We start from the raw sequence: 20088 nt of genomic DNA on the forward strand, positions 1-20088 counted from the left end.
TGACGTTCTTACTGTGTTAATGGGTGCTTTTTAAAAACTCTAATAGTTGCAATCAAAAGCTTAAAAATGTGATTTTATTCAGTACTTATTGACTTGAATAGAGCTCTGCGCAGACAGACGCTCTGCCTCTGTGGATCCAATTGCAAGATCAGGGCCTTAATCCATTTGGCAGATACTGATTCTGTGTTTTCAGCAGAGTTGCAGCTAACCTGAAGGGTTTTGTTTCATTTTCTTCGTGGCTATATTATATGTTAGTTGCATTGCTCTGGGAATAGGATTTTGTTAAAGGGACATGTTTGGATCAAGTTTTCCACACATTTTGTAAAAATTGTGTTTTTCTCTAAGCTAAGAACAATGGGGGAAAATGGGGAAAATTCTTTTATTTTCTTTTTTTACCATTCATGAAAATAAATATTTCCATGAAATAAAATAAAAAAGCAATTAGTTAATTTTGTTAAACATTGCAGAATTGTGCTACTGCATGAGAACCTGACAATGAAACTGAATAGACATCAACTACAAACTAAAGTGATACCAACTGGCCTCTTTTTATCTTTCATGCTGCGAAAATCTTTAATAAATTTCAGGTCTTTTAATTAAAGTGTCCCACTTTAGTGGGAGTCTTCAGCAGGATCAAGACCATTATTTTAGGCAAGAATATATATTTTTAAATTTATTCTTTTAAAGTTTTACATTGTCCCTTTAACTACTGATGTTTGGCCAGGAAAAAGAACACAGGGTTAACTCCATCAGACCTTATTGTGGCAAAATTCCAATTGAAGTCAACAAGAATTTTGTCAGGACTGCAGGATTTGACCCACAATTCCTTGCTGATTTTATCTCAACTATGTAGGAATTTTTGCTCTGCCTTTCCTACAACCCTCTGCTTCTAATGGGGCATTAAGTTATCATGGCCCCAATTGCTTACAATACTTCCTTGTTTGTATACCAAAAATCACTGAAAGCAGCACAGTACAATTATTTGTGAAAAATCATCCCCTGCCATGTTTTAGTTAAAGATAGGTTAGCGATGATGTCGGGAAACTGCTGCTGCAGAACGAACATAGGGAGCACAAGAGCAGAAAAATTGGGTTTGTATGGGTCACACATTCAGGATCCAGAGGCCCCTTCCTCTTCATATTAAAACAAGTTTAAAATAGGCCAAATTTTGAGACTATTTAACTACCGGATTATTTGGGTGTTGCCTCATGCAGCTGATACCTTGAGAAATAGACACCTCCAAAGCTGATCCATGCAATACTTCCCTATTGGAGCATTCACATGTCCAAAAAAATTGTTGCATTCTGCTACCCTTCTGAGGTTGGAACAAAGGCCAGAACAGAAAGGCAGCTGAAGAGTTAACATGGTTTCTTCAGCAGGAAACCTGCTGATATAAATAACATAGGACATACAGAGAACAAGTTATTTGTGGGGGGGGGGGGGGTCATTTAAATCTGAGCGAATACAGCGCTAGTGAAAGGTGCCAGATTTACAGGCATCAAGTCTGTAGTTCTCTTTATCCACAAAGCAGATACAAGAATCTTCCCACCCTCTGCCATGCCAGTTTGGCACAACCCTCGTCTGGTGGGGACACCTATGGTGACAGGGTAGGTTGGTCTCCATGGCCCTATCAATCCTGTGCCTACCTTGTTGTTGAGAATGGCTATAGGGTTGCCAAACTTTGCCAGCTGCCACAGTGATTTAGGAACCGGCCTGATACTGCCAACTCATTATGCATACTTAACTGAGCAGAGGACAGCCTCCAGGTAGTAGTGATTTTCAGCTACTGCTGATCTGGGCCAGATATGGAACAGTGATCTAAAGGTGAAAGGCTCTGTATCCCATTTCCAGTTCCCCAGGCCATCTGGTCACCATAAGAACAGATTTTATATTACATATTGGGAATGATACTATCCATTTTAATTAATCAGGACATTCTCACAATGAGAACTTTTCTTAACTCACTGAGCTGTCACTAAGTAACTGTTTCTATTATACTGTACATTAAGACAGATGTTTGCAGGGCTTTCTTAAGGAGACATCCTTAATAGATTTTATATTTATTAGGATAATCTGTGCCAAAACATTTTTGAGGTGCTATTTTTAGAACAAAATGTTAAGGTCTTAATTGAACTAGATTTTTCTTCAGATTTTTTTTGTACTTTATATCTACCAAAAATTTAACGTATTTAAACATAATAAAATACAGCTATAGAGCTCAAGCCTACAGACACTTAAGCAGGTGGACAGCTTTACATATGTGAATTGCTCAATTGTACTAATCACGTAAGTAAAGTTATATGTTTATATATAGTGTTTGCAGATTGAGCCATTTGGGGGATATTCTAATATTCTCCTCTATTAATGCTCTAATAGAAGCAAAATGGTAACTGCTAATATTGAGGAAACAAATGAGCATGTGAAATCCAGATGATAAAAGTATTAACTGATCGGTTATGTAACAAGCCAAATAAGTTTGCTCATGCCCATTTCTGATTTCCCTATTCATAGTGCTTACTCATTTGGGAGTTGCCTGTAACTCTTGAAAAGGACATCCCTTGAATCAGTGTTAAGCTTGCATGACAAAACCATGCAATGCTGTGGAACACAAACAGCCTTTAAAGTTGGATTATCTCCTGATTTAATTCTGGGTAAAGATAGGTACTAGTCTCTTGAATCAGTGTATGCAGTTGGTCCTAGCAACTGTTAGCAAGAGTGGTGTCTTAATAGGAAGACATTTTTAAAAGTACAGAAACACAGAATTTCACTGGCTACATTTTTTTTTTATTTGGATCTTCACAAGTAAAAGGCAGGTGATTTTCCAAGTTGTATTTGTAATCTCAGCTAGACTATTAATACTAATAGAGCAAAAGATAATAAGCTCCTTCTTTGTAAATTACCAGCAGAAGAAATTAACTGTCAGAATCAGTCAAAGATTTTTGAATGCTCCCATCAAATCACTAACTGGTTGGAAAAGCCACTGAACAGAATCCATTAAACCCGCATTAAATGTCCACTTATATAAAGGCTAAAAATAACTAACAGCTTTTTAGTTTTTCCAATTGTCTTTTCTTAGAGTAATTACGATTTTTTGCTTCGCTTCAGCAAGTCATTCTGATGCTGTAAGAATGATGCCGCACTAATTAAATCAGTGCAACCATCATGTAATCTTAAATCAACTACCAATAACTTGTTTTTAAAAAGAAAGAGACTCTGCTTTCAGGGTAACACTGAACAGAAAAAAATTTACATCCAGTTGGACTGTACATTACTCCTATAGATTTCAAAAGCATAACTCCTGCGTAACTGGCAATGCCATATAAAAAAGAGATGTCTAAATGATTTAGTGAATAATCAATGTGATTTTAGAGTTTGGGATTTTCTTAAGTATTTGTTTCATGTGCACATCCCTCCCTCATCCTCTCCCCTCCCCCCTTTTCTGTGGCTTTGGAGCATGTGTTCTCCTTCACCACTGCACATGACCCCTAAGGAATCCAAATGCCCCTTTTCTGGAGATCATCCCAGGCTCCCCCTAATATATCTCCTGTCTAGATGGCCATGCTATTCCACTGTTGATGACAAGCATTCAACAAGATGCCTATAACCCTTCCTCAAAAGGCCAAGTATGTAACTCCCATAACTTTCTTCAGCTCCATTTGGCACCAGAGCACTGTAAATAAATAAGTAATAATTAATAAATACTGGGCTAGCAAGAGAAGAACCTAAAGATATTCCTGGAACTGGGTTTCCCCATACCACACAGTCTGCTGCCATTTTGTTGAGCTTGCCCCTAGCACATTGTTTGATATAGTTTCAGTCCAGTGCCTTAACCTTAAGACAATCCTCCTTTTGCCATGTAGGGCACTCAAATTGTGGAAGAGGCACATGGTGGTAATGAGACATGCTCTCCCAGCTGCTTGTAAATCTACCTAAGGTCCGCCCCCTACACAGCAGGCTTCCCTCCAAACCAGTGAAAATCTGCATAGGAGTTAATGCTGCTTAACCCTTTGCAGCTTCTACCTATCCTTGGAGAGAAGGTTAGTGTGTAGCTGTGGAGAAAGAGTCCCTTGATCTATCCTGAAGGGGAAAGAGGAGCCAAGGGGCAGGGCCCCACATTGGGATGAGAGGGGACTGTACCCTGTCTCCAGGCAAATCTTAGGGTTGTGCGGGATTTGAAGGCTTTGTTTTCTTAGCATGGCTGCAAACACTTTTTGCTGCCAAAGGGAGAATTTGGAAATAACTCTGTGACGTGAATCTGAGCTTTTCAAACGCCTTCTTCCTCTTAGGCCCAGCAAGCTGCTTGCCTTTAATAATGACTGTTCAATTACTTCTATCAACTAAAGAAACTTTTAAAAAATTACAAAGCCACACTAAAGACACCAGATTTTTTTTTCTTCTATTTCTGTTAAATATATTTAATGCAAATACAGATTAGGGAAGGGGTTCACACAAAAAGCAGCAAGTGGATGTATAGTTAAATATTACAGAAGGCTAAAATACTTGTTATATCCAAAGTAACATTGAAGGTACTATTAAAAATTAGGTCAATTTTATTTCAAACAGGATAGAAATTTCCAAATGGCTTTTCTACAGGCCAAAAGAAAATAAGAAAAGCAGTAAGAATTTTGATCTTCATGACATAACTTTATAGCTCTGACCCTTGTCTGTTTGGCCAAGGAGTGCACAGCAAAAATCAGGAGGGGTGAAGGAGAGTTTCAAGCCATTTTTGCACTCCTCTGATCCTGGGCCAGCTGTGCAGCAGATGAATTCACTGATGTCTCTCAGAACAGTCTGAAGGCTGCCAGTGACCTCCAGGGACTATTCTGACAACTAGTCAGGGTGCAGGGAAGTCTTGTCCACAAACACTTTTCCATTCCCTAATTTATGTAGGAAGAATTGGGCCAGATTTACATCACTGGAGGATTGCCCCTACACTGGGATGATCCTCCTGTGGGCAGCTATCACTGCTTTAGAATCACTTTGCATAAATAAAGCAGCACAAAGCTGCCTCAGTGCAGGGGAAACCCTAGGCCTGTATTTCTTACTAGGCCCTAGTTTAAGTTTTCATGAGGGTAACATACAACCACAGGGCAAAGTTAGAAGACAGCACATATTTAAAAAGAAAAAAGTGGAAAAAGCTCAGAATCCAAGTAATTGTTCTCAAATCCTGCTTCTGTCTTTGTGCCAATGAAGGGTCCCTCTGGCAGCACAATCAGTTTACTTCAGTTGTGTAAGGAGATTGGGAGTGGAGTGTGCGCACCTTTGGCATGGCGTGGAGCTTGGTTCTGCAATGGCTCCATGCTTACCAGCACATAGTGAATGAATTCAGGCAAGGCAGGAAGGAGAGGGCCGAGCTAGGAAATGGGTGGACCAGAACTTCCTATCCTTCCCCCTGAGAAATGTAGTGTTAGGGCGACAGTAACAGCTGAAGAGCAGCTCTACCAGCTTTCTGTGGCCTTGGGAAAGGATTCCGTCCCCTTGGTTTCTTTGGGAAGATCCATAGACTTTACAGTGAAATTCACCTCAGTGCAGAAGGCTCACAGAAGACCCTCCATATGACTTAAGCCGTTAACCTGGCACTTAAATAATGTAGAGGGCTCTCTGCATGGGAGTTAATTTCAACCTTATATTACCCACTGAAAATAAATAATTTAAAAGTAACCTATGTAGAAACAGTGAGAAAGCAAAGCAATATTCAATTGAACGATCTGAGGAAATGACGAGGTAAGAAGCAGGAATTCTAAACGAATTCATAATACCAGCCTATCCTCGCCACCTTCCTGAATGACTTGACCAACAGAAGTTTGATTTTGTTGCTTTAGAAAACACTCTCTCTTACACTCCATCAGTTGCTCAAAATCCCGCCACATTTTAGCTTGCTTCATATTTGGTCCATGACTTTCCCGCACAGCTTTTTGTTTCTCTCGTAGTTTCTGTTATAAACAAATAATGTTACCGTATTTCAGATTTTTGGATAGGTTCAACATGACAAACGTTAGCTTACATAGGTAGCCTAATGTGAATAAAGAACATTTCTCTCCCCTTGAAACATTATTAATATTCAGTTAAGTTCAAAAACATTCCTTGTAAATGGATATGCAGCATTCTCTGTAGAGTCTTTGATGTGTGTGCCTTGTATAATGTTAATTTTATTGCAGCTCCTTGAAAATACACCCCATTTTTTATATAGTGCAACTTTACCCTGCTGTGTTCCCAGTTTCTCTGTGGGGAGTCCCATTTGTTTTGTAAAAGTTTATTTTAAAAAAATCAGTTCACTTCCAGACTGAGACACTGCATAGCAAGTTACAGCCTGTAATGGATTCTGATCATGAAGTTATATATCCTGAAATTAAACTTTTACATGAGAAACTGCAATTAATTCTCAACTGTAGTGACACAAACTTGTAAAATTCACTCGCAAACTGACTCAAAGGGAAAACTAGAGAGGAAAAAGAGGACATTCTGGTTGAAATAGTATGGCTAAGCCCTTCACTAGCCTGAACTTCACATGTGAATAAACTTGGACAACGGCTTTTGTTAAGATATCATTAGCCTTTTATAAAGATAAGGCTGACAGCTCTAAAATTTATTGACTTCAACAGGTTGCTTTATATACGACTTCAAATTTGAGCTGGCACAGTTTGTTATATCTATGTTTCAGTTTCTTATCCAAATGGTTTACAGGGAATGTGCTGTTGTGTTAAGCTGTTTGACTATCTTTTACAAGAAGCTCATGCTATGCTCGGTAGGAAATCAAACTCTGAAGGGTAAGTGTGATATCTTTTCAGGGGATTCATTACTGATGCCAACAGTAATGGAGTTTCTCTGTGTTCTGCAATATGCTTTTTAAAAGGATGAGCACAGTTTTGAACATTGAACCAAATAGAAGTACGAACTGCAACATGTTTGTTCAAGTGAAAAAACCCAAACTCATCCTTACCTTCCCAAGGTTTTCTTGTTCAAGGATCATTCGTGTATATTGTTCTCTAAAGAAGGTACATAATAGAGTTATAATTTTAATGAGCTCTAAGTAATAAAACAGATGAACTCTACAAGTGGGGGGGAAATGGAAAGTGGTAGAAAGTTTACAAGTATAGCCAGGATGGGGATACCATCAAAATCTAAGGGCCCCTAAATAAGAAAGTCAAAAGAGTGAGATGAAGAAACATCTTTATCATCAGGCTTCAGGACTTCTTTGACCCCCATGATTGTGCAGTTGGCATAAACTGCTATTCACGAATGGATAAGGTCACTGTTAAGCTTTCAGAGCAAGTTTGATTTCTGGGGTTCCCCCCGTGAAGTCTGGGTACATGGCTCCTCCCGAATAATGCATGGTTAAGATCCTTTTTAATACTGCATTAAAGTCGCCAGTATTCGGAGACTGCTCGGTGTCATACTTCTGTACAAAGGCCATACAGTGTCCAAATCCAGACTGCTTCGCTCATGGGAATAGTATCATTGGAGCAAATGGGAAGACTCAGGAGTTTAAGATGAGCAGTATTTGGTCTCATGTTTGACAAAACCTAACACTGGTGGCCTGATTTTCAAACATGCTGAGCATCCTGCAGCTCCAATGGATTTCAATAGGAATTGCTGGGTGCTCAGCACTTCTGAAAATCAGGCTTCTTATTTAGGTGCCTAGAGATAGATGTAGGAGCATAACTCTTGACATCCAATATTAAAAATCTTGGCCTGTTGCTGTCATCGGTGGATGAAGCTATTCCCTTGATGTACATGAAACCCGACAGCATGATATAATATGCAAATCATAACAAATTCTGATATGCTATTATGCCCTTATTTACATATTTTTCAAATTTAGGTGAGATATTAAGAATCATGATCTCTTTTAAGAACTAAGTATGATGGTGTGTAACAAGCACACTTAGCTGCAGAGGGTTTGGGAGTTCATGGAACACAGAGTGGTTCAAATATCTAAAGAACTTTCAAAATTGCTCAGCATGGGGAAATCCTAGTTTCCAAAAGGATAAAACACATCAATAAACCACAGCAGGTTGCGCTAGTAGGGTATTATTAGGCAAGGGTGGCGGATCTGCTGTGATACATTCCCCATTCCCATTGATTACTCCATCTTTGAGCTCCAGTACATTCTTTGAGCTCCATGCCATCTGATCCTGGCTCCTGCTCTCTCAGCAGAGTAGATGTGTTAGGGGCCGGAGAGGGGCTGGCTGGAGCATGTTGTGCTCTGGCAACTCAGAACCATTCTAGCCAGTGTGTAAGTCCGAGCAGCCATGAGGCTGCTCTAAGTTGTGCTAGGAGCCAAACTGGCCCTGGCTATTCCCACCAGATCAAAAGAGCAGAAAGCCATCTAAAGTCTCCGCCTTCCTATTAAGCTCACTGGATGTTACTCAGGCACAACTAAGAACTTGGCCCCAGGATGTGTTTTTTGTTTGTTTTAAGTAAAGCTGTTTATTGCAAAACAATGATAAAGAACAAGAACTCTTTTTTCATGGTAGTCTTTTTCTTTACTATTTATAATGATGACTGGAATGAATGCAACTTAATTAGAAAAAAACCCAACCTTTATTTTTAGAGAACAAAATTAACTTTTCACATTCCTTAGTACTGACTGTATGGAACAGTTTATATCCAATAAAGAGGGTCAGAATTAAGACTTTTTTGTTCAATACGTTATTAGGAAAGTGCTGTTCTATTTATGGTTCATTTTAGCTCTGTTTACATTCCAGTGCCCAGTGAAAATACATACACATCCTGAAAGGAGGTCTAGAAACTCATTTTCTCTCCCTATTTTGCATTTTGTAAATATCTGCATATCAAAGCCTTCAGTATACTTATAAATGTGAATGCTTTCTGAACTCACGGAAGGTCAAAATAAAATGTTTATAATTTCAGAGAAACTGTTACCTTATCTAGCTTCTTTTCTCATGTTTAGCAAAGGTTCAGTGAAACAGTGACAGCAGGAGAAGTGGCAACGCTCCACTCAAGTCTTACTCCCAATGCTCAGAATCCCATAACTCCACTCACCATGTTCCAATTCCCGCATTTCCCCTACTTGCTCCTCTGTTTGCCCAATCACAGTTACTTGATTCCATGAAACCATTATTGACAGATGGCAGTAGTGTTTGCCATGTGCCGTGCACTTTCCACACACAATGGAAGATGCAGTTTCTGCCCTAAAGAGCATCCAGTCTTATAAAAAATAAGGGGAGCTGAGTGGTGGAAAGGGATACAACATACAAAGAGATTAGGAGATGAGACACATTTGGAGGTTGGTTTGTGTTTTTAAGTTATATTCACTAAATTCTCTTCACCCTCAACTTGGCCCTCTCACTTTTCTCCTACACCAATTCCCAGTTTCAGTTCTAGTGTACTAATAACGGCCCCTCTGTAGAACATTCAAGTTCTTCTCTGCACATAAGTGACCGGTTATTATTATTAAATATTTATATTCCAGTAGCACCCACTTGTGTCTGCTGGGGTGAATGGTATCAGGAGGGTACAAGGAGCAACACACAATTCTCCTATGAAGCATAGGCACTCCTCCTTTCAAGCACCAGTACTAGTGCTAGCTATTGTATCAGACTGGCAAGAGCTGGTCAGGATCCGAGGACAACATATGCTATACTCCCTTGAAAAGGTGATGAATTTGCTGCTTCAGTGTGCACTTTCAGAAACCCCTGGAGGAAATCTGGCTGACTCTCTGTCTGACTCACCCATATTTCCTCCTTGGGCTTAGCTGCAGCAAGACACCTCTGCATCCATCTCCAACGGGAACCTGGAGTTAAAAGCTACTGTCTGGCCTATAGTCTCCAACACAAAGGGAAAGGTTTTTGGTATGTTTGAGAGAACTCCTGGATATACAATAATATCTTTTGGATGTAGGATACTTATTTTTTTTAATATTATAGTATTTTTAAGCTTAGCTGGTGAATTCTTTCTTCCAGTTCAAATACCAATGAAAAAATTTATAACTTCAGGCTCAGTTTATAAAAATCCTCTGAATTAACACACAAGAGACAGACAAGAACATTTACCTAATTGCTTTTCTTCTGTCTTGTGGATCTGGGGAAACATATGTCTTCATCTCATCTTTAGCACGTTGAAGTTGTATTTCTAGATTCTAAAAGGAAATACACAGCATATTTTAGACATATACCATCTTTCCTACTTAAATATTCTCACCTACACATGTTTAGACTTCTCTCTCGTGGACTTACCTTTTTCATGCAGTTAGTATGATGATAGCAGCTTTCTTCCTGAATACACTCCTCACGCAGCCCTTTTACTTCCTGCAGTGTGAGAACAATCTATTTTATTAGGCAGTATTCTTGAAAGTCCCCAGCAGACAGACTGTTATTGTACGAAGTACAACTGGAAGTGTTTAGGGCAACATCCTGCCATAATTTTGTGTGCAGAATTCTGACTGCAGTCAATGTCATGTGAATTAGTAATTGAATTCCCTTTGCTTATTGTGCAAAGCATTGTTCGCTGCTTTGGGCTCAAAATCTTTGAATTCTATAAAGATTACATCCATTTAAATTTGAGACATTCAGCACTCATCAGTCATGAGAGAAGCTTCATAAGAAATTACCAAGAATTAAAAAAAATATTTAAAAGATTTCTCAACCAAAAGATCTTAAAATTCTGCAGCAGCAAATGAAGGTAATGCATATCACCATGTACTGTTCAGTACCTTAAATGGTGAAATCATTTGGGTTTTCCAGTATTAAAGCTCCTTTTAAAATGGTAATGAAAGGATTAAAAAAAATCCCTTTGGCCCCTTAATGTTTTGTCTAGACTTGAATTTTCAGTCATGTTCTAACACGTTAATCGATTGCCAGTTAACACGTTTAACTAACATGATCATAATTTCTAACACAGACACTTCACTTTTTCAGCCCACGAAAGCTTATGCCCAAATAAATTTGTTAGTCTCTAAGGTGCCACAAGTACTCCTCGTTCTTTTTGCTGATAATTTCTTATGAATCTATATTTTTTTTAATTCTTGGTAATTTCTTATGAATCTAGACTAATACAGCTACCACTCTGAAACTTCATAAATGTGTTCCAGGACTCAAATCCTAGTTCTTATTCACGTCATAAGGGTTTGTGTCCTGGAACACATTTGTGAAATGTCTACATCAGAAGGTACCATCATGTTAGCTAACACGTTAATTGACAATCAATTAACATGTTAGAATAGGACTTAAAATTCAAGTCTAGACAAAACTGTTAGGGTTGGTCTCCAGAAATAGAAACTAGACCAGTACAAGGATGTTTATACTAGTATATCTGCATACACACTGGGGGATTGCACTGGTTTAACTACATCAGTTTCTAAATTGATATAGTTAAAGCAGTTCAAAACTTGTGTGTATACAATCCCTGTTTTTGGCCTGGTCTACCCTAGGATTTTACCTCAGTAAAGGTACATCTCTCAGGGATGTGAAAAATCCACCCCCCCGAGAGAGGTAGCTATACTGATTTAATCCCCCAGGGCAGACAATGCTAGGCTGACAGAATTCTTCCGTCGACCTAGCTACTGCTTCTTGGGAAGGCAGATTACCTACGGCGATGGGAGAACTCCTCCCACCGACATAGATAGTGTCTACACTGAAGCACTATAGCGGAGCAGCTGTGCTGCTGTAGCATTTTAGGTGTAGACAAGCACTTAGACATACAAGTATATGTTTGTATATTTATAAAAAGTGATATCTGTAATCTATCCAATATGCAAACAGGCACATTTTATAAGCATTTTTTAAATTCTCAGGGAAAACAATTACTCTGTATGCCTATGGATAGCAGCTGCTTAACATTTCATTACATTTATCCATTAACCATTGGTTTTGTTTTGCTAATTTAGTGAAAATGGCATTCCAGTTACATAAACATTTGAAGATTTCTCTTGGTAACTCATTAACATTCAAACAGCCAAATGCTATCCTAGCAGGTGCTACATGAGTGAGCAGGGATTCTGGCAGATGCATCTTCTGCAAAAAGAATTTTGCTGGTCAGGACAAGATTCCATTGGATGGGCCTGGAAGACCCACTCAATGCATTTGTTGTGCTCAAACAGAAATTGTGTACAACTCCAGATAGACCTAGGCACCTCAGGATGTGTGGAGCTGGAAATGCATAGTTGGGGAAATCAAGTCACTCCCAACCTGCGTGCACTGGGGTCTTCCTTGTCCAGAAAGCAGGGTCTGCGTTTATCCCAGTTACAAGGGCATCATTCCGTGACATTTCAATAGGCGGTTTTATCCCTCCAATCCCCATCTCTTCTCTGGGACCCCCATTTTATAGATGGGGAATTGAGGCACTGAGAGGCTAAGTGACTTTCCCAAAGTCACACAGGAAGTCTGTGGCAATGCAGGAAATTGAGCCTGGGTCTCCCACCAGTGCCCCACTCACTGGGCCATCCTTCCTGTCCAGAGACAGGGTAGGGGGAATTTATCCCATAATGAATTATATTCTTCATAGAGTTTGTAAATATACAGTAATAATCTTACCTGTTCAAGTGTGGAGCGATTACTTTCTAAACCTGCTGCACAGCTGTCATACTGGACTTTTTTTTCATCACATTCTTGGGTTAACTCCTGGTGTGAAAAGGGCAAAAGGTCATGTAAATGAAAACTTCAGTCTAGTAACATAAGGCACCTAAGCAATGTAAGTTCTTGTCAATCTCACACTTCAACCTCAGCTATTGGCACACTCAGAGTGTCTTACATAAACCAAGCAGACATACGAGTAGAATTACAAGGATATCACTTCTAGCCCTGCATATTGGAGGATCAGTAGTATAAACTACAACGTAACATACAAGTTTCCTTTTGATATTTATATCCAAAGTCTTTAACATGGTGGATTCAATTTCTAAGTTGTTCACAAAGTGTCAAAGGTTTTACTTGCTCTTTAAACATTAAGCTTACAAAATAGTTTAGATGATCAATTATGTTCCATGTAAATACAATTTTGTCGACATTTATTTACATTATAAAACAAGAATAGGTTGGCCTTTGCAGAAAGAAAGAAAAAATTGATGTTACATTAAAACTTTTTAGCAAACAATGAAAGTTATCGTACTTCCCCTTACAAAGAGTACATATTGTTACTAAATCCCATTTAGTTATCCTGTATTTGCAGACACATGTTTTAAAATTAATTACAAAAAGAGTGTGTCCAAATCCTCAGCTGGTAAAAAAGGGGCAGAGCTTCATTTACTTTATTGGAAGTGGGACAGTTTACACCAGCTGAGGATCTGGATGATTTTTTTTCTTTCCCCCCCCCCCAGCCCTGTAGCTTTCTAAAGCCAATGGATAAAATTGCCATCTTCAAGATGGTACCGGTGTGTTCAGCTACAACTGCTTAACTATGATGTTTTGTTTTGTGATGATGATGTCATCACCATAGAAATTACTATTGTGAGGGGAAAAGCCTCAGACTGATAGTATGGCTATATTGTTGTTTTTTAAGAGTTCCAGACCCCTTTGGCCACTTCATGTTGCAAACTGCTTTTCTCAATCAGAGTTTCACCACAGTTTACCTAATCTACACCTTCCAGCTTTCCTCCAAGTTGACTGTGGTCTTGTACTAGGTAAAAGAGGTTTGTAAATCATGTATAATTGTGGTTTTGCCTTCCATACAGCTGTAAGGAGGCTCTCATGTAACTAACATGACAGTGTTATTTGTCATTAAAATCATTCTATTTTCTGGGGGGAAATCCCCAAGGTTTATAATTAAATTGTTTAAATCCACAAGCAGGGGTGCTGGAACAATGTGTATAGTGGGGGTGCTGAGAGCCATTGAACCAAACTGTAAACCCTGTATATGATGGAAACCACTTCAAGCCAGGGGTGCTGCAGCACCCCCAGCACCTGTGTCCACAAGACAGTATGGACTTGTACCACCAGAGGATCTAGCTCTTTGGATTCCAACAACTAAGAATAAAACTTAAGTAACATGCATATTGCCTTAAATTTTCATAGGGGCCTCAACTCAGCCTCTAAATCTGCACATGCAATCAGTTTTGGACACAGACTTCTGAATGGCAGTTTACAGACAGACTTATCTACAGACCTGATTCGCCACTTGTGATACCAGTTTTATGCTGCTGTAATGCTACTGAAACCAAACACAGTTATATTGGTATAAATCTGGAGTAAAGCAGGTCGCAGATGTGCCCCTGATTTCATGGGCAAAACTGCAAAGCATAATTTAGAGGTGATTTCTGAAAATTTGTCCCAGTGCACAGACAGTTCACTAATGTCTATTACACAATATATTCCTAAACGTTTTTACTAACCTGGCAGTTCTGCCGCAACTGTCTCAATTCTTTGATAATTGGAGCTAAGCTTGACTTCTTATCTGCCACCATAGCATTCAGTTTTTTTACCTGATATATGAAGAAAAGGCATTACATGAATATGCGATTAGTAAAACAGTGAGAGTATTAAGAATGGGAGGGCAAAGAAAAGGAAGGGAAAGATATGGGGAGAAAACAGGTATGAGATGTGAAGAAAAGAAACTGAATCATATATTACGTAAAACAAATGATAGGCAAACGATAATTAGGAAACATAGTACATTTTATAATAGGGGTACCATCACAATCTACTTCAGCTCTGCTCTCATGGTTTGAATTGCCTGTTTATTCTGTATATAGATGAATTCTATCCTGCTGATTATGCAACCTAATACCTTGCTTAGACTGGAACTTATTGTGAATAAAGGTCTCTGAACCTTTTTAGCTCAGGTGTATGGCCTGTCAAACCCTGACAAGAACCGAAAAAATGGGAAAAGTTCTAGTCAGCTTCTAACATTACTTGCATTTACTGATCTATAAGGTGGGCACAAAGAGAATAGCTACAAATAAATATATATATTAAATAAGAGTATCAAATCTTCTACTGATATTTTATAATGTTCTTCATCAGGATAGATACAAAATTACACCTATTTACACCAAATTTAGTCCTCTCTCTCCAAGGGCAGGTCTACACTACCGCGTAAGTCGATTTAACTTACATCGCTCAGGGGTGTGAAAAAGACACCCCCTGTGAGCGACGCAAATCACAGCGACCCAAGCGCTGTCCACACCAGTGCGAGACGCTCTCCTGCCGACTTAGCTTCCGCCTCTCCTGGAAGTGGAGTAATTATGCTGACAGGAGAGTGCTCTTCCATTGACAGAGAGCGTCTTCACCAGACACACTACAGCAGCGCAGCTATGCCCATGTAGCGCTTCTAGTATAGACCTGCCCCAAGACTGCTTCTGAAAACCGGGTATTTTGTACAGCGTGTAATAAAGAGGGAGCATTTCCATGAACACAGGATCCAATCCAACGCCCACTGAACCTAATGGATGAACTCACTTCAGTGGAAGTTGTGTTAGGACCAATACAAATTGTAATCTAGAGTACAAAAACCTTTTAACAGGGATAGCTTTACAATGAAGTGTTATAAAGAGGAACCAATCTGTGCAGTAAAGATAGGAGAACCTCAAACATTTATGAGGTTCAAACCTTATTTAACTTATGGCAATCTCTTGCTTCCCAAGAAACTTGTGTGATCCTCTTGCTTTCCATCAATCTAATTCCAATCCAATCCCCAGTTCTTCTTCTAATTTTAAATTGGTTAGACACCCAGCAGGTAGTCTCTCTCCTGGATTCTAACGTTATATTTTTTGCAAAAGTGCTGACAGGCTGGGGCTTCCCCTGATAAAAATATATAGAAATCAATCTGAGTACTCAATGTTCCTCTGACGGGACATTCCAGAGCAGGAAATCCCTCCTGCTCCGGGGCTTCCTATTACTGGTTCAGCAACAATGAGGTTTTTGCAAGTACATTTATGATTGCTTTAGAAATGATTGTAAAACACTTTGAAAACTAGAAATATTTTGAAAGAATGAAATGACGCTGCCCAACTGTTCAAATCGTATCCAGCCTCCTGGCTGAGAAGAATGCTTTTTTATTTTCACCAGTCAGTTTAAAAAGGGACCTGCAAAGTGTAAAAGAACAACCTATGCCCTTTTTTGTTGTTTCTTTACTATGTATAAATAAAGAAGGCTTGAGAAGCTTTTAAATAAATATTTTTTCTGTGTGATTTTTTCATTAGAAATTCAAGTCCTGTCTTGTCTGCAAGACTCTATGATGAGTTAAATGATGACATCATAAGATTCATGACAGTTGAAAGTTGAGCAATTGAGAGGGGGAAGGGATTAATCAGGCTGTTTAAAACGCATTATGTTTTGAGTTTAACAACAACTATATACTTCCAGTGATTAAATCACATTTTGGAAAAGGGAGTCTTTGTTAAGTTTCAATCCCATTCCATGTTTTCAATTGAGGTGCCAATACTAACAATAGACAATGCCTGAAATCACAAAAATGTCAAACCAAGGAAGCCTAGACTTGATACCCCTGATATTTCTAAAGGAAAAACGATCAGAAATCACCATTTCAGACATGTTATCTAATGTTCGTCCCTTCATTTCATCCATCTCGCTCTTTGCTGCAGATACTCTCTCCAACTCCTCCTGTGTGTAACTGTATCCAGAGATACCCTTCTTGTCCTCAATAGCTTGCTGTGGACATAGGAAACAAATACAAAATGTGAGGACAGGTGCTGGCAGACCATGGAGTGAGTTCTCTAATGTAAGTGAAACGTTGCAAGAATGCTGAAAGTGAAGCTAAGTGCTGGAATCAGTTTATTTTAAGAGTGATGAAACTCTATGACTGCCATGAGAGCTAACTAAAGTATCTGCCATTCTGTTCAAACGGTAGGTTAACAACGACTTTCTGCAAGACCTCTATCTGGGGCTAATTCAAAGCCAACTGAGGTCAAAAGAACGTTTCCCATTGACTTCAGTGGGTTTTGGATCAGATCTTCTATGCAGCAAACAAATATATAAAAAGAGGGATGTCTATTTTGGAGGATGTAATCTGTAGTAAATATAGCTAATTCTATAAAAAAAACTACTTTGTAAACGAGAACAGAATACAATATTTCTGAACTGTTTTGTAACTGTATTCTCCAATCGTGTTTTTTTATAGAAGAAAATAGCTTAAGGTAATGCCTTAATATATAAAGCTATTTTTCCCCATACATTTCTTCAAAATATTTGGGATGTAATACAGTAGAGAAATTATTCTCTTAACCATCTTTTATTCCATTCACAGTCTAACAAAACTTTACCTTTTCATTCACACAGTGGTTACAGTATTTGATCATTAAATATGCAAAGAAATGTAAGTTAACACAGAATGTTGAGCGACTACTCAAGCAGTCATGGTAGACTAGTATGCAGGGCATTAATTCTCTAAAAGTGACACACATATACCAACTCCAAGTGGATCAGTCTTACAAAAACCCCATTCAACTCTAGTGGTTTTAAAAACATTAATCTTATAATATCTACAGCCACTTTGGTGTGGAGCATTTTATGGGGTTTAATAGCTGTATGGCATTAGATATAGGCTTTGCCTTCATTGCCAAAAAAGGTGTGTTTTTTACTGCAGGATAACTAATGTACATTATCTATCTTGCCATAAAATTCTAGTGCAATTAGAATGGATGTCTATTCCCTGGAGACTTGTATTCTGTACTCATGCATATTCAGTTGCCCTTGATTGGTGTGGGAAATCCTTTTCTTGTTGCTTAGTGGTAGAAGCTGAGTTTGGCTAGTTTTCAATTTCTGAGTAATACATATTCTCTAACTTACTTCAGGAACCACTGTGAAGTACATTTGCTTCTTAATGCTTGGTTGTTGTTGCTGTTTTTAAATACTATTCCAGTATCTCTCACAGCTTGTATCTGTACCTTATTGTTGATAAAGTAATTTTAAAGCTCTCAAAATATACTAAAGCTTACCTTCCACTAATTAAGGACCTAGTCCCACTTCTGTTGAAGTAAATAAAATTTTTGCCAGTGATTTCACTTGAGTGCAGGATTAGGCCCATCAGACTCAAGAAAAAAAAAAGTAGAGCTTGTACTACTGTCCATAAGAAACTATTTCTAGTCATGAAATATGATAGCTGAGTATAACTGGCAGATTAAAACAATTCCTATACCAAGCACGCTTTATCAGTGTTTAGCTAATAATAGTAAGAGAGCTTTAAAGATTAAAACACATTAAAAAATTCCAAACCAATTATGTCCATATCATTGTATTGATGGTTATCGCTGTGGTAGTGGCTAGCCTGTATGGGAGTGGGAGAATTTTGCCTTACCAACTGTTGCTGAATAGCCTCATGACGTTGTTTTAGGAGTTCTTCTGTTCTCTGTAGGATACCGTACTCGGCTGTAATTTCTGCTATTTCTTGACGCTTCTTTTTATAAAATGTGTTCTTGCTTCGAAGTTTATTAACATATCGTTTAAACTGAAATGAGACATAACAGGGATATTTGTAATTTAATTTGAATGAAAAAAATGGCCTTATCACACTTTGTAACTGTATACAATAAACTATCCTGTTTAGATAGCATTTAGCAGAGAACTGGAAATCAGGACTCCCAGGTTCTATTTTCAGTTCTGCCAATCACTCACCATGAGACATCAGAAAAGTCAGTTCCATCTCTCTATACCTCTGTTTAGCCATTTGGAACTTGGAAATCATTCATTTCTACTTACTTGCCCCACTGGGGGGCTAGAATGGCTAACTGATGTTTGAAAATTTTTGTAGACCCTTGGATAATAATAAAGTTAATATAATAGTACTGTGCACTTACATGAGAATGCCTTTCATCCAAAAACATCAAAGAGCTTTACAGAACTGAACTACATCCTTGTGAAGTAGATAATCATTATTATTCTCACTTTACAGATGGAAACTGAGACACAGAGAGATGACTTGCTCAAAGTGACAAGACATTTGTGGCAGTCTGGGAGTAGAACTCAGGTCTCCCACTATCTATTCATGGGCTTGAGCCACAAGATTGCCCTTCTTCTCCTAAGATGAAAGGCAGTGGTAAGTATTATCATTAATGTTCCAGTTACCTCTGATTCACGTCACTATGGCAATTACATTTTTTTTTAATTAAGTGTTCTATTCCCCCCCCCCCCAAATTTAACCAGTGAACACACAGGAATTACAGAGTCCTATGATCCTAAAGCTCATGCTTCAGGGTTTCCGCGAGTCACCTGCAGGGGTCAGGAATGGATTCCCCCACCCCCACCCCCATGTATTCTACAGAGTATTTAAAAAAAAATCCTCTCTCTGAAGTATCAAGGATGGCCACATCTGGAGATGGGACATTGTACGGGGTTAACCAGGGCTCTGAAGTGGCACCAAGCATAGGCGCCGACTTCCCCTCTGCCCGGTGGGTGCTCGACACCCCCCCACCCTGCCCCGCCCCTGCACCACCCTCGCCCCACCCTCATTCCACCCCTTCCCCAAAGTCCCCGCCTTTTCACACCCCAGCCCTGCCCACTTCCCGCCCCCATTCCACCCCCTTCCCTCAAGTCCCCACCCCTACCCTGCCTCTTCTCCGCCTCCTCCCGAGTGCACTGTATCTCCGCTCCTCCTCCTCCCTCCCAGAAAGTCCTAAGTGCCGCCAAACAGCTGTTAGGCAGCGGGCAGGCTGGAAGCACTGGGAGGGAGGGGGAGGAGTGGGGACGCGGCACGCTCGGGGTGGGTGGAGAAGGTGGTGAGATGGGAGGAGCTTGGCTACTGGTGGGTGCAGAGCACCTGCTGATTTCTCTCACGGAATCGGCGCCTATGGCACCAAGCATTCTCTCTCTCAGGTGCTTGGCTGGCTAGTTCTTGCTCACATGCTTAAGGTCTAACTGATCGCCATATGTGGCATTGGGAAGGAATTTCCCCCAGGTCAGTTTGGCAGTGACCTTGGGGGGTTTTCCATCTTCCTCAGCAGCGTGGGGTGCAGATCACTTGCCACAATTGTCTGGGTATGTCTCATTTAATTATTTCCCTGCCATTGCAGGGGCCTCGAGCACTGGTGCAGTTCGGTTGGTGCCTCCTATTCTCTGCCTGTGGCACATAATTGTCTAGTCTCCTGTGGGCTGTAATACTTTGGTCTGATTTTGGTTGTTGGGATAATGTGCAGTGCTGGTGGTGGCTTGTGACATACAGGAGGTCAGACTGGTGGTC

The 20088-nt window shown here is 39.5% G+C and overlaps 1 protein-coding gene across 2 annotated transcripts in view; it reads right to left on the reverse strand.

Annotated features, from left to right (window-relative positions):
* Positions 1-5750: 5750 nt before the first annotated feature.
* Positions 5751-20088, reverse strand: part of IFT81 (intraflagellar transport 81) — a 59303-nt gene continuing 44965 nt past the window's right edge. Inside the window, exons 11-18 of one of the 2 annotated variants that reach the window (XM_065417878.1) lie at positions 18211-18360; positions 16437-16565; positions 14288-14377; positions 12495-12581; positions 10200-10271; positions 10017-10102; positions 6941-6986; positions 5751-5933 (exon numbers count right to left, since the gene is read on the reverse strand). In XM_065417878.1, coding sequence (XP_065273950.1) covers positions 5751-5933; positions 6941-6986; positions 10017-10102; positions 10200-10271; positions 12495-12581; positions 14288-14377; positions 16437-16565; positions 18211-18360 — 843 coding nt within the window. The remainder of the gene's footprint in view (positions 5934-6940; positions 6987-10016; positions 10103-10199; positions 10272-12494; positions 12582-14287; positions 14378-16436; positions 16566-18210; positions 18361-20088) is intronic. The other variant, XM_065417879.1, reaches the window with a different exon arrangement.

Source organism: Emys orbicularis, chromosome 16 (genome assembly GCF_028017835.1).
Source record: "Emys orbicularis isolate rEmyOrb1 chromosome 16, rEmyOrb1.hap1, whole genome shotgun sequence".
Lineage (NCBI taxonomy): Eukaryota > Metazoa > Chordata > Testudines > Emydidae > Emys > Emys orbicularis.